The sequence below is a fragment of the Brassica oleracea genome, chromosome C6 (genome assembly GCF_000695525.1).
Source record: "Brassica oleracea var. oleracea cultivar TO1000 chromosome C6, BOL, whole genome shotgun sequence".
In the NCBI taxonomy this organism is placed as follows: Eukaryota; Viridiplantae; Streptophyta; class Magnoliopsida; order Brassicales; family Brassicaceae; genus Brassica; species Brassica oleracea.
This window is the reverse complement of record NC_027753.1, coordinates 31,402,064-31,415,346: the sequence shown is the minus strand read 5'-3', so window position 1 is coordinate 31,415,346 and position 13,283 is coordinate 31,402,064. Positions and strand designations below refer to the sequence as shown.

Here is a 13,283-nt window from a genome sequence, read left to right as displayed (position 1 = left end):
ATACACGTCATCTTAGCTACGTCGCATTTTTAGACCAATTAAGTTATAATGTTTTCACTTTACCCGTGTTCTCAATTAACAATAAGATTGGTCGACGTAATCCACCTTTTTTCATAAGTTATGAAATAAAATATTCTCTAATAAATTCCAAAATATATTATTATTATAAGAAAATATCATTTTGGAATATTTTGTTAGTAAAGGTATATTTGAATTTTTTTTGTTAAAAAAGAGAAAGTCTTGAGAGTATCTTGCACCATAATTTTGATTGAAAAATCTTACTATATATATTTAAATATTAAATGCATGATATTAGGAAAAAATAATTCGTATGTTGACTGTAACTAATTTTTTTTTGACAAATCTTACTATAGATATTTAAATATCAAATATAGATAATAAATGAAGAAAAAATCTATGGAGTAGATTGCAACAATTGTTTTGTTGACAAATCTTACTAGATAATTAAATAGTAAATAGATTCTTTTGTATTGACAAAATGATCATAAATGCTACAAAGATCACATTGTAAATTTATAATACACTTATATAATTGTGCAAACTATAATTATGAATATAATATATGTACATCATATATACAATTTAGAATTTTACTCCCTCCGTTCCATAATAGATGATGTTTGAGAAGATGTTTGTTGTTTCAAAATAGATGATGTTTTAATATTTTATATTATTTTAACTTTATTGAAAACTATGTAACCAATTAGATTTTATAGTAATTTTTATAATTGGTTGAATGATTTTTAAACTATATTTTAAAAATCACTTTTTAGAAAAAGTTAATTTTTTAATCTTTGTGCATCAAGGTAAAACATCATGTATTATGAAACAGAAGGAGTATTAATTATATGATAAATATTTATCAAATAGTAATACTAAACATTATGAAATAAGTTTACTGACTAACTAATTATAATATAAATTTATTGATTAACTAATATGAAATAAAAATATACAGTTCATATAAATTTGTTATATTTATCATGTATATACTTTATAATATGATAAAATTGTATATATTTATATATTTTATTTGACATAAACTTTATAGTTCATATAAATTTGATATATTATATATATACTTAATTATTTCATAAAATTGTTCACATTTCACTCATTAATGCATGTTATCTTAGCTATTTCACATTTTCTATCAATCAAATTATAATGTTTTCATTTAAAATGTTATTAATTTAAATTAATAATATGATGAGGAGAGTTGTATTAACATTTCTCAAGATCCTTATACTTTTTTTTTAATTTTTTTTTTAAGATCCTTATACTTTAAGGACGAGATGAGTTCAGTGTGCAGATTTTCACCTTCATGAGATCAGTTCTATAAACAAAGATGAGATCTCCTAATACCATGTTATTTAATATGCAGAATTTAAACACAAGAAAATCATACACGAATAAAGAGAAGATAATGGTAAGTGGTGAAAAGTTCTACTTTATTATTTACAAAAAAAAAACAGTTCTACTTTACTGAAAAGATTAAATTTTATATATTAAGTAATTTAATTTGCTGACCAGAAGATAAGGTAAGTAAATATAATGGGTAAAATTTTGCTGACCAGAAAATACTAAACCCAAATTGAGCGATTAGAAAATAGCCGAAATTAAATAGATAAAAACAAGTGAATTTTAAAAATAATAAATACATTAATGACAGAAAAATCCTCAATGAATATTAATAATAAGCAATAGTCATTACATTGCCTTTTACATTAAGAAATTGCCGGAAGCCTAATAACAACAACATAGACCAACCAAGTCAGAGCAGAGACTTTCTCTTTCAACTTCTTTATTTGTCTTCTCCACTTGCGCGCGAGCCAAGCAGAGTAAACAATTTGAAACTGATTAAGGTTCGTATTTCTCAAAAAAAAGAACCGATTAAGGTTCGTCTCCACCTTCGTTCTCGATTTAGGGTGTTGTCGGAGAATGGATGCCATATCTAATTAATGTATCATGATCGCCCCTTGTAGCTTCAAATATTAGGGTTTCGAAATTAGATTTTGGGGACGATGTTTTAATGTTGCATCAATTTTGGGATTGTTTTGTTTTATTGATAGACTGCCAGTAACACGCACATAGTTTAGTTATATATAATAAAACTTCGTTTCTTCTATCCATGGGACCAACTTTGGATCTTATCGATTATGGATTGTGTTTGATTGCATTGATTTGGCTATGATATCATATTTTAAATGAAATTCCAACCCAAAACTAATTGTCAGTAATCAATTGATTGATTTATATCATTTATATATTATTTAAAATCCATTTTAACCTTCCTTTGGTTTGCGGTTCATTTTTTCTTTTGTTTTAGCATCTTTCATATGTAGATATATAGGGGCATTTATAAAATCGGTTTTTAGTTTGTTTTTCAGTTTTTGATAAGAAAATTTAATCCATCAGAAAAAAATCCAATCAAGTTTGGTTCCAGTTTAGTTCTTGGTTTTCGGAGTATCATCTAACCTGGGTTGTTCAGCTTGTAATTTTGATAATTTCATATATTCTGATAAATATATTCAAATAATTCAAGTTTTTGGTAATTTCTTTTTTTTTTATTGATTATTTCAAAACTAAATTTAACTAATCTTCTTAGATATATAAATTATATTTTGGATATTCAAATATGAATTTTCAGTTCTATCAATTTTTCGTATACAAGATAATTTGAACCATATAAATATTTGTGAACATTTGGTTCAGTTTTTGGTAAAACACCAACGCCTAGTTACATGAATAAGCTTGTAGCTTTGTGAAACCGAGTGTGATTTTGCTTGATTCCTTTCAGCTGGGTTCTGTATCCTTGTTGATCTTTCTTCACAGTCCAGTCTAACTTGTGCAACAAGCTAAACCATTATAATGTTTCTTCTGAGAGTTCAAGCACATCCTGACATGTCAATGTTCCTTTGATTGAAAAAATGTGCAGAATCAATTGTTTATAGTTCAGTCTCGATGCCTGAATTTAACAAAGGTGTGATGCGTCCAAATCTTAACACCGTGCCTAATCAGCAGTTGAGCATACAGCCAGATGCTAACATTAACAAAGAGTGTCTTGGATCCAAAAGATCTAATTATCATCTCGGAGTACCAGATGATGATGAGGATGAGGATGTGGTGTTCCTTAGAGAAACATTACCGTCAGAGAGTGGTCATCATTGTCCATCAAAGCGACAGAGAGTCGAAGCACATCCTCCTCCTGATCAGGATGATGAGACACTAGGATCTGGAATGGATGTTGTTGAGCCGATGGAAACTGATGAACACACCAAACGCGAGGGCGAGGCTAATAATGGTGACACAACAATGCCTCTGGAAAAGCCTAAGAAGAGAGATGTCTCACTGGTGGAACGTTTCACAGAAGAAGAAATAGAAATGCATTTAAAGAGTCTCCACGAGGGACGTGTTGAGCTCAAGGATATTGAAACATGTCAACTGTGTGGCGAAAGCCAACTCTTGTTTCCAGCACCACCACTCTACTGCTCGCTTTGCAACTGCCGCATCCAAGATGAATCTCTATATTACATCCCAGAGGAAACAATAAGCGGTGCGCAACATCAAATCTGTAGTCCATGTTACGATCATTGTAGACGCCAAAAGTTCACGTTATCTGGAGTTGATATCGTAAAAGCCAATATGCTTAAATTAAATAACGCTAACAATCAAGAAACAGAAGCTGTAAGCTTCATCTCTCTCTCTCTCTCTATATATATATATATATATATATATTTCTTCAGTACATTTACATAGCTACTTTGTTTTGTTTGAGCAGTGGGTTGCTTGCGAATCTTGCGGGAAATGGCAGCATCAGATATGTGGTCTTTACAATCCAGAAAAAGACACTGACAAAACCTCGGACTACATTTGTCCCTACTGCTTGTTAGAGGAGAGTAGGAGTAACAACAACGTGGGAGTTCATGACAATACGGATTTGGAGGCGAAAGATTTGCCTGAAACCATCCTAAGCCACTTTATAGAGAGAAGGCTAACGAGGCGGCTCAAAGAAGAAAGACGCCAAACCGCAGAGGCTACTGGGATGAGCATCGATGATGTAAGAATCATGTTGTTTCTTGAGGTTTGGTCTGAAACTGTATATATACTGAACTTGTTACTTTTCCTTTCCAGGTATCAGTACCAGATGATCTTACTCTCAGGGTCGTGTTCTCAGCTGACAAAAGCACACATATCAACAAAACATTTGCGGATTTTCTTCACAACGAACACTATCCTAGTGAATTCCCTTACAGATCGAAGGTGCATCTTAATTCATTTTTCTTTAATAAGTTATAGTATCAAACCAAGTGATGGTGGTGTACTGTCGAGCAAATTTTGGGTTGCTAAGCAACATGGGTTCGAAAGCATTCATTACACTATCATATAGTCACGCGAATATATGTCTATTGTTTAGAGTCCATTTGAATGCCAGAGAGAGTGTATATATGTGAACTACACCTCTTTTTAAAAGTTAATCTAGACTCTTCTATAGGTTTGAGATACTCCATGTTAATAAAAAAAGTTAGTAGTATTAGGGACAAAAACAACTTATGTTGGAAGGGATCTTAAATTGTCCACTTATACCAATTGATTTTAGTTTTGAATCTCATCAAACTTAATTTTAATTTTAATTTGTTTCGAATTGTTTCAGGTGATTCTTCTGTTTCAGAAAATTGAAGGAGTTGATGTGTGCATATTTGCGTTGTTAGTCCAAGAGTTTGGATCGGAATGTAGCCAACCAAACAAACGCAGCGTATACATCTCTTATCTCGACTCCGTCAAGTACTTTAGACCCGAGAGAGTAACGTTTTCAGGAGAAGCTCTTCGAACTTTCGTTTATCATGAAATATTGGTAACAATCTATTCCCTTATTTTTTTCTTTGTTTTAGACCTAAACTGTTATTGACATGCGTCTCATTTATTTATTTTCCTTTTTTTATATAGATTGGATATCTCGAGTATTGTAAGTTTCGAGGTTTCACAACGGGTTATATATGGGCGTGTCCACCTCAGAAAGGAGAAGACTTCGTTATGTACTCTCATCCTAAGACTCAGCAAACCCCCAGCACTAAGAAGCTTCGTGAATGGTCAGTCTCTTTTCTTCCTTTTTATGTTTGGTGAGGAAGTATTGGATTTAAACTTAAAATTAAAAAAAAAAACATTATTTTAGGTATGTGTCAATGCTGGATAAAGCCAAGGAGCAGAGCGTGGTGACGAATGTTACAAACTTGTATGATCGGTTCTTCGTTCCGACATGCAATATTACAGCTGCACGGTTGCCTTACTTTGAAGGATCTTTCTGGTCCTCTAGTGCTGAGCTTCTGATGAGTCAAGAAACCGAGAGTGAAGTCGAGAATGTTAAATCACTTTCTAGAAGAGCACTAAAGGGCAACAAAATTAAGGACTCCAATGATGCTAAAAACATTCTCCTGATGCGAAAGGTTGTTATTCATATGCACTTAGAGTTTGAATATGGATACATTTCAGGGTGTTTATTTGTTAACTATTATGTTTTATGTATAGCTTGGAATACGGATATCAAACCAAAAGGAGGATCTCATCGTGGTGGACTTGCATTATACATGCACACGCTGCTCGGAGACCATATTGTCTGGTTTGAGATGGTTTTGCAAGAAGTGCAAGGATCTTCAATTGTGTCAAAGGTACTCTATCTCTATAAGTCATTTTCAGTGATAGTATCTAATCATGTCTTCACCATTAGTTGAATATAAATAATTCAAAAGTAAGAGTATATCATGTGTTTTTGAAAAAATCATTTTTACATGTAACATTCACATATTAATTCAATTGTTTAAAAATATATATGTAAATATATAACTAAATACCATTATTATTATTTTGAGAGATTCACATGATTTCTCACCTCAGTATCTGTGTTTTTGCATTTTATTTTTCACCTAAACCCTTTCTTTTATGCAAACAGATGTCATGATCTAGAAGAAGAGCTTCCTGGGGAACACACACATACTATGAATGGGGAAGAGAAGCACTCGCTTTCACAGGCCATTATGAACATACAGTCTACAACAGAAGATAATGATGTCATCCTAGGAAACAACACGTTCGAAAGCAGACAAATGTTCTTAAGCTTCTCTCAGAAGCATAACTACAGATTCGACACTCTTCGACGCGCCAAGAACTCTTCTATGATGATACTTCACCATCTTCACACTTCAAACAAGCTTCACCAGTCTCAGATATCCAGTGGTGCTCTCCTTCAAGTAGTGACCTGCACGGCCTGCCAAAAGGATGTTTCGACAACGATTTACTACACTTCTTTGTGCTGTCCATCTTACCGAGCTTGCACTTCATGCTATAGCAATAGTAAATACCTTCGTCTGCGTCATCTCTTCCCCGTAGTCCCTTGTATTCACGGAATACCGCCTAGAACTGTAGTGGTGAGTAGCAAGCAGGTTTTAATATATTACTTTCTTTTTCTTTGGTTTATATTTTTGACCTTTTTTTAACTACTCAACTTGCAGACTATGGAGATACTGCAAGCTTTGTTACATGCACATGCATGCAGACCTACGGCCGCTGGTTCGTGCTCGTACCCTAAATGCAGTGTTGCCAAAATATTATTCAATCATACTGAAGTGTGCGAAAAGCAGCGAGCTTGTAGAACTTGCACCCATTTTGCGATGGTAATACGTATTCACGCATACCATTGCCAAGATCCCAATTGCTCCATACCACGTTGCAGGTAACTTTTACGTTGGTTTAATTTTTCTTATTAATTATACTCTTCCCGTGCAAGTTGGGATTTTTATATTGATGCAAACTCTCTTTTGTGTACTTCTCAGTTGTGCGAAAGAGCAGTTCGCTATGAGAGGTTTGAGGTAAGGCCCATGGGACGAATCTGTACATCCCTTACTGTTGTGATGATTGTAGAAGAAATCGTACAGATCAGAAAAACCATTTTTAACATCGAAACTATTCAATCTTGTCCAGTTCTGTCAAGAATGCTCATGGTGTTGTTGTCTTTTTAGTTAAGAAAAAATACTGTTTCAAAACTTTTGCTTGTTGATCTGTTTTTTTTTTTCATTTTTGTGTATGATATATTATACTATATGTCTATATATTTTGGATATTGTTTTATTTTATAAATGCTCAAATTGCTTACATTAGCGTCAGGGCCGGCTTACATAGGAGGCAAGCGGTGCGACCGCTCTGAGTCCAATCCGTTGCCCCCTATTTCTTAATAGATAAGGGTCTGATTTCTTTAAAAACATATGCATTTTTATATCAAGAATAAAAAACGGGTTCAATTTTTTTATATGAAAGTATTTTTTTTTATAAATTTATTTTTAAAAATACTTCTAGTATTCTAAAAAAATATATCAATCAAATTTTTTTTTTTTAAAGTAGTTTGGAAATTAAAAAAGAATTTGTCATATGGTCCTTGATACCATTGAGCCGACTCTGATTAGTAACGTCACTGATAGCATGTAAAAGAAGTTATGAAAATAGAACATGTGGTTCTGAACGTTTTGAAATACTTAATATAAAAGTAATAAGTCTTGTTTTACATTCTTTTGAGAAACTATTGTATTGCTTTAATTTTAACATTCGTATGTTCATGAAAATGACACTTGCTTGGGATTAAGAGACCCTAAAAGACCCTAAATGGGTCTCTTAAACCACATTTATTATTAAAAACAAATTAAGAGACCCTAAATGGATTTTTAGGTTAATGGTGCTCTTACTTGGAAAAGGTGATATTTCTGTTCATTTTCGTGTTTACACAAGAGGATTCTTCAACCCCCAAGTGACGACGAGATAGATTGAAAAATTGGGAGAGGAAAAAGGGGTTGTGTAGTAGATAGGCGATGTCAGTATGTTAGACCACCTCCAACGGAGGCTTTAACAAAGGTTTCTTAAAAAAAACAAACAAAAATAAATAAAAAATACATAAAAGAAGAGAACCGCACGTGTTTATTGCAGGTCTCTTAGGTTATGGTTCTTATCGTAATATAAGATATTGTATCTTAGGTTTTGACTAAAAAAACTAAGAGACGTCTCTTAGATCTCTTATTTAAGAGACGTCTCTTAGCTTTTTATAGTTAAAAGCTAAGAGATCGTATCTTATATTACGCTAAGAACCTCAACCTAAAAACCTGCAATAAACATGATCTATATGGCACTTTAAGAAACGGTAAGCACCCCATACGTGTTTATTGTGTATTGGGTGATTCCTTTTAGGTCAAAAGGGGAAAACATCGTGGTCTCTCTTCGTCGATGTCTCCGAAGTGCTTTTGCTTCTACAAATTGAATCCTCCTTTGGAGAGAGAGAAGAGAAGATGCAATCGTCTCAAAGTTAAAAGAAGAAGATGAGTTCTGATTTGTATGCGTCCGGTGTGTTTGAGGTCAATTCAATCATGTCAAATCGGTGTCGGACGACGTTGTGTCTGAGGTCAAGTCAATCAGTGTCGAATCTCTGTTTTTCGCCACCACCGGCGATGGACTAGGTCTCTACATAGTCATCATCATCACCCCCTTCCTAGGTAAAAAAAGATCATCAAGTTTCAGACTTTGGATTTTAATCACGTCTCTATGTGTTGTTTTGTCGGTTTAGTGTTTGTATCCGCTGTACTATTACCACCAGAAACATCCGGTGAACTACTTACTCTTGGGGCTGTTCACTTTGGCTCTGGCATTTGTCGTTGGATTGACATGTGCCTTCACCAATGGTAAAATATCATTCCCTTTGTTGTTCAATTACATTGATTCTATTTTGCATTGTGTATAGTGTATGTTTCTGTGTGTTGGAACAGGGAAAGTGATTCTACAGTCAGCGATCTTGGATAAGTATCTATACAATAATCCGGAGACGACGTTGGATTGGAAGCAGATGTCTAAGATCGTCAAAGGAGTTGTGGGGGTACTTTTCTGTCAAGGTATACATACATGTCTATAGATGCTCTTATGCGCTATGTCTTTTAATCTTACGACTTCAAATTCTTTTTTACAGTCTGGTGGAGGCATCCACGAGTTCTCAGATTCTCAGTTTGGTAAGTTTAAGTGTATTTTTTTGGCTGCTAGATAGGTTAGTTATATTCTTGAGTTCTTATTTTGTTTAGTTACAAATTTAAACCTTTTCTAATCTTCAACTCAGGACATGTTTTTTTGCATTTGGGGAAACCAGAGCCATGGCAATAGCAAATCTTGGGTGTGATGGGTACGATCTTGAAGAGGTTGAAATGGTTTTTAAGCTTGGTTTGTTGTGTTCGCACTCGGATCCTAGGGCCAGACCGAGTATGAGGCTGGTGTTACAGTATCTGAGAGGAGACATGTCATTGCCAGAACTAACTCCGTTGGATTTGTCGGCGGGGAATGGGATGAACTTGGGAGGGAGAGAGGAGTTTAGCGGTATAGCCATGTCGTATTCTTCCTCAGTGTTTAATGGGTTTACCGGTGTGTCTTCCATCACTGATTCTCTACTTCTGGTGGGAGGTGATTGACGATGGTACAACATTAGCAGCGTATGATGATGCTCTTTGCTTTATTTATTTATATGCTTATGAATAGGGATCATGTATATACAGTTTTGCCTTGTATGGAGATGTAAGATTTTCTTACAAATTTTTTATTAAATTTAAGATTATGATTGTGATAAAAAAAAAGAGTCAGCAATCTTGACAACGGTTGTGGTGCTTTCCCTCACCGTGTACACCTTCTGGGCTGCTAAGAGAGGATATGACTTCAACTTCCTCGGACCATTATTGTTCGGTGCTCTCATCGTGCTCATTATCTTTGCCATGATACAAGTAACGCCACTTACTCCGAACTCTATGCCATAGGAATTACAGAGAGTGAGAGAGTTTTAGGCTTAGCTAGTGAAATGTAGTAGCGTTTTGGTTGTATTTTCAGCTACAAGTAAGAAACTTGCACCTCGCGCATTATCCTATTGAATGTGGTACCATTCTTTCTAGGCTAAGAAGTTAGAAACCATACATCAACAATATGATGAGCATTCGAAATCGAATTCGTGATAAAATCATACATCAACAATTGAAAGTTGATTTGGTTGAGAATATATGGCAAAAATTTGGGACAAATAAAGATTTCAATTAATCGGTTTTTTCTCGTTTATGTTTTTCTTTCATGTTTGTTTAAAATTTTTAATTATAAATTTGTATTTCTATTTTTAATATGTTTTTATGTCATAGTTGTTTAAATTTTATGAAATCCAATAATTTATAAGTTTTTTAAAATTTAAATTTAATAATTCACCTTCTAAAAAAAAAAAAATTAAGAACCTCAAATGAGTTCTCCCATTAAACCTTCACAAAACTAATTATATTAACAAGAGTTCTTAATTTCATAAAGTACACACTTAATAATTAAACTAATGGTTAGAATCCATCAAGGGCTCTAACTATTAAACATGCTCTTATGGTGGTCATTCACCGAAGCTCTTTCCAATTAAAGAAAAAACAAAAAAAATTAAAAAGTAGAAACAATGAAGAAAATACACATAAAGGCTCATAGATCACCTTTAACCCCGACTTTTAAAGGGTTTTAAAGGGTGTGGGCCTCACAAAAAATTAAAATCCACATCTTCTTCCTCTTCTGCCGGAAACGAGTTTGGTGGAATTTTTGTACTGTTCGCAGGTTCCACTGACACGTGAAAACCCCAATTGATCCGTTTTTAATTTTTTTTTAAAAATTGGAAAAAAACAAAAAAACCTAAGAATCCACGCCTCCTCTAGCGTTAATCATGCTCTTGGGACACGTGCAGCGGCTCGTCTCTCGTCACGTCTCTCACGTTAAAATAATAGTTAGAAATAAGAAACAGTGAAAATTAGAGGAAAGAGGCGAAAGATCGCTTGGTCTTGGAGAGATGTGCGTTTCTTATAAGAAACCATATAAGAAACCAAAGAACACAGCTGTTAACTTTTAAGTGGATGATACCTTTAACAAGCTAAACTATGTTTTAAGAGAATTGGGAGAGTTTCTTACCGATGCTGATTGCCTATGCTTAGTTGTTATGCTGTGATTGGTTTTTATTTATTTATTTAATTAAAAAATTAAATTTTAATTAGTTGAGAAACTCTTGGGAAGAGCTTAAGCATAAGCATGATTATTGGAGGGTTTTTAAGATGAGATTTTTATCGGAATATAAGAATCCGTCTCTTAACTTTTTACTAAAAAAGCTAAGAACCAGTTCTTAAATAAAAGTTTTAAAAGCCGGTTCTTAACATTTTTAGTTAAAAGTTAAGAGACGGATTCTTATATTCCGCTAAAAACCCCACTCTAAAAACCCCCAATACCCCAATAATCATGCTCTACTGATGCAAATCTTCCTACTCGTTTTTGTCTTTGATTGATATTCACTTCATTACCGGTGACTGCAAATCTTCCATCTACCTAATCTAGAAGGTGTCATTTCATCTTCGAGGCTTTATTTGACAGGAAATAGAAAGAAGATAGGTTTCGCTCTGTGGTTACAAGGAGAGACAACTCTCATAAAATCAAAATAATCATATCATAAAACAGACCCAGAAGAATTGAGAATTATATGTTCCTTTATTAGTCCAGTTGGTAAAACCATCACAAAAGTCTCTTTGAGATAAGGGGTTCGAGCAGCTTAGGCCACTTTAAAAAATTTATCCCTTCAAAAAAAAAAAGAATTGAGAATTATCTTCTTAGCTAGATAGTAACTAAGTGGTAAAAAGCTATAAAGAGAACACTACATTTTGGTGAAAAGGAGAAAAAGGAGTCTTAAGACAGCTAGAGCTCAAGAAGCAAACACTATTATTGTCAACAGAAGGTGTTTCAAAAACAAAAAAAAAAAAGTCAACAGAAGAAGATAAATAGTTAAATACTTGTGAAAGACTTCGGAAATGGAATAAAGATGAAATAGAAAGTAAATCTGATTCAATGATCATTTAAAAACAAAAGAAAAGTTTATATATTCCTCTCAGTATCTCCCAAGTTCTTCTAGCAGAATCAATGAAACTTTTTTCAACACTAGGAAACATTATGAGGTCTTGATGATTCTTTCAGATTCGATAGCTTTTGTTGGAATCATAAGTAGTTTCTAAAAACCTCAAAATACTATAATCGATTGGTCATATTGATTAGTCAAAATAAGTTTACAAAACGATCTCACTTGATTCATCATTCAAAAGCTAAAAGACATAACATCCAATAAAACCCAACCCTTACATGAAACTGGGGGAAACCGGGCCCTTTGACATACCAAGACGAACTTCCATACCGTGGTGCAAGTCTACAGGCTTGAATGTCTCCGAGTCACGCGGATCTGCAAAAGATGGAAAATACTTACAAGATTCAGATGAACAATATCAAATTTCAAAACCATTAAACAACCTGGCCTATTGGTGTCAAGAATGAACTTTGTAGAATAAAAATGAACAAAATGCTTTGAAGACAATTCGCCGTTGCAAACCAAAATAAACATATTATGCTTCATAAAAGAAATATGAATCTATCTGCTAATGCATACTGAGATACAATCAAACTGGTGCCCACTGATATAGAGAAGTGAATATAGCATATTGAGAAAATTGCAATAGGAGAGTAAAAGGACAATTACCATTCAAGTAATCCTCAAAACCAAAGTCATCAATGGCTCCTGTGTAGACTTCTAAACCGAGCATTGACGAAGGAATAGGGCCAGAAGGTCTCTGAAACCTATAAAGTAAAAATGAGAACAATACAAACAAATAGTGTTTGTAGATCATCCAACACAACTTTAAACCATAGACTAGCTCATTAGAAAAATCTTGACGAGAGCAAGAAGCTTTACCGTGAGAGGATTTGCCTGTCCATATCCATCTTGAGTGGAAGTGCAGTACCGTAGGTATGCCCAATGATAGTCCTCTTCATCGACTCGTGCGATCTCTTTCCCTGGAAAATTAAGGTAACTGATGAGATATTATTAAGAGCTTCTGCAATTGAGAAATCTAGTAAGAACGAATCAAACCCAATCAGCTAATCAAGCTTCCTTAAACTATCCTTTCTTAGCTAATCAAGCTTACTATTCCGAGAAACAAACAGATTCGATCGCTAACTGAAACAATGGGAGAGAGATTACGGATTCGTAAGACGATTCGAGTGGGTGAGATCCGACGATGTCGCTCTTAACGCCGTTGAGACCAAACCGAAGTGCGTCTCTCTTCACACCACCGATCTCATGAGCTATCTTCTTCGGTGACTCCATTTTTTTTTTGCCTACCTTTCCTTTCACTTCTGCTTTCTTTCTTCTATAG

General features: G+C 34.0%; 3 protein-coding genes across 6 annotated transcripts; 2 read left to right on the top strand and 1 right to left on the bottom strand.

The window, feature by feature from the left end:
• Nucleotides 1–2,985: 2,985 nt before the first annotated feature.
• Nucleotides 2,986–6,888, top strand: LOC106298003 (histone acetyltransferase HAC2-like). Its single transcript, XM_013734112.1, has 10 exons — nucleotides 2,986–3,708; nucleotides 3,803–4,081; nucleotides 4,156–4,284; nucleotides 4,676–4,876; nucleotides 4,969–5,111; nucleotides 5,195–5,465; nucleotides 5,548–5,687; nucleotides 5,969–6,443; nucleotides 6,528–6,748; nucleotides 6,849–6,888. Exons 1-10 carry the CDS (start codon nucleotides 2,986–2,988, stop codon nucleotides 6,886–6,888), a joined length of 2,622 nt encoding a protein of 873 aa, XP_013589566.1.
• Nucleotides 6,889–8,239: 1,351 nt separating this feature from the next.
• Nucleotides 8,240–9,601, top strand: LOC106299436 (L-type lectin-domain containing receptor kinase IV.2-like). Of its 4 annotated transcripts, none has more exons than XM_013735534.1 (5): nucleotides 8,240–8,513; nucleotides 8,621–8,735; nucleotides 8,820–8,942; nucleotides 9,017–9,056; nucleotides 9,161–9,601. In XM_013735534.1, the coding sequence occupies exons 3-5, from the start codon at nucleotides 8,897–8,899 to the stop codon at nucleotides 9,504–9,506; spliced, it is 432 nt and encodes a 143-aa protein (XP_013590988.1). In that variant the 5' UTR covers nucleotides 8,240–8,513; nucleotides 8,621–8,735; nucleotides 8,820–8,896; the 3' UTR covers nucleotides 9,507–9,601. The 4 variants fall into 4 exon arrangements, with proteins under 4 accessions (XP_013590988.1, XP_013590987.1, XP_013590985.1 ...); XM_013735533.1 differs by having other exon boundaries at nucleotides 8,240–8,549; nucleotides 8,651–8,735; XM_013735531.1 differs by having other exon boundaries at nucleotides 8,240–8,549.
• Nucleotides 9,602–12,085: 2,484 nt separating this feature from the next.
• LOC106298812 (cyclin-B1-2-like) lies at nucleotides 12,086–13,283 on the bottom strand. Its single transcript, XM_013734948.1, has 4 exons — nucleotides 13,109–13,283; nucleotides 12,821–12,921; nucleotides 12,608–12,705; nucleotides 12,086–12,313 (listed from the first exon to the last, which is right to left on the bottom strand). Exons 1-4 carry the CDS (start codon nucleotides 13,232–13,234, stop codon nucleotides 12,213–12,215), a joined length of 426 nt encoding a protein of 141 aa, XP_013590402.1. The 5' UTR covers nucleotides 13,235–13,283; the 3' UTR covers nucleotides 12,086–12,212.

What these genes read in the sequence shown, in the direction of transcription:
- LOC106298003 (XM_013734112.1), top strand. Translation starts at nt 2,986, where the DNA reads ATGCCTGAATTTAACAAAGGTGTGATGCGTCCAAATCTTAACACCGTG. An exon ending in AATTCCCTTACAGATCGAAG is followed by an intron (nt 4,285 to 4,675) that starts GTGCATCTTAAT and finishes GAATTGTTTCAG; the next exon opens with GTGATTCTTCTGTTTCAGAA. An exon ending in TGCTCCATACCACGTTGCAG is followed by an intron (nt 6,749 to 6,848) that starts GTAACTTTTACG and finishes TGTACTTCTCAG; the next exon opens with TTGTGCGAAAGAGCAGTTCG.
- LOC106298812 (XM_013734948.1), bottom strand. Translation starts at nt 13,234, where the DNA reads ATGGAGTCACCGAAGAAGATAGCTCATGAGATCGGTGGTGTGAAGAGA. An exon ending in GACAGGCAAATCCTCTCACG is followed by an intron (nt 12,706 to 12,820) that starts GTAAAGCTTCTT and finishes TTTACTTTATAG; the next exon opens with GTTTCAGAGACCTTCTGGCC. An exon ending in TTTTGAGGATTACTTGAATG is followed by an intron (nt 12,314 to 12,607) that starts GTAATTGTCCTT and finishes CATCTTTTGCAG; the next exon opens with ATCCGCGTGACTCGGAGACA.
- LOC106299436 (XM_013735534.1), top strand. Translation starts at nt 8,897, where the DNA reads ATGTCTAAGATCGTCAAAGGAGTTGTGGGGGTACTTTTCTGTCAAG. An exon ending in GGGGGTACTTTTCTGTCAAG is followed by an intron (nt 8,943 to 9,016) that starts GTATACATACAT and finishes TCTTTTTTACAG; the next exon opens with TCTGGTGGAGGCATCCACGA. An exon ending in GTTCTCAGATTCTCAGTTTG is followed by an intron (nt 9,057 to 9,160) that starts GTAAGTTTAAGT and finishes TCTTCAACTCAG; the next exon opens with GACATGTTTTTTTGCATTTG.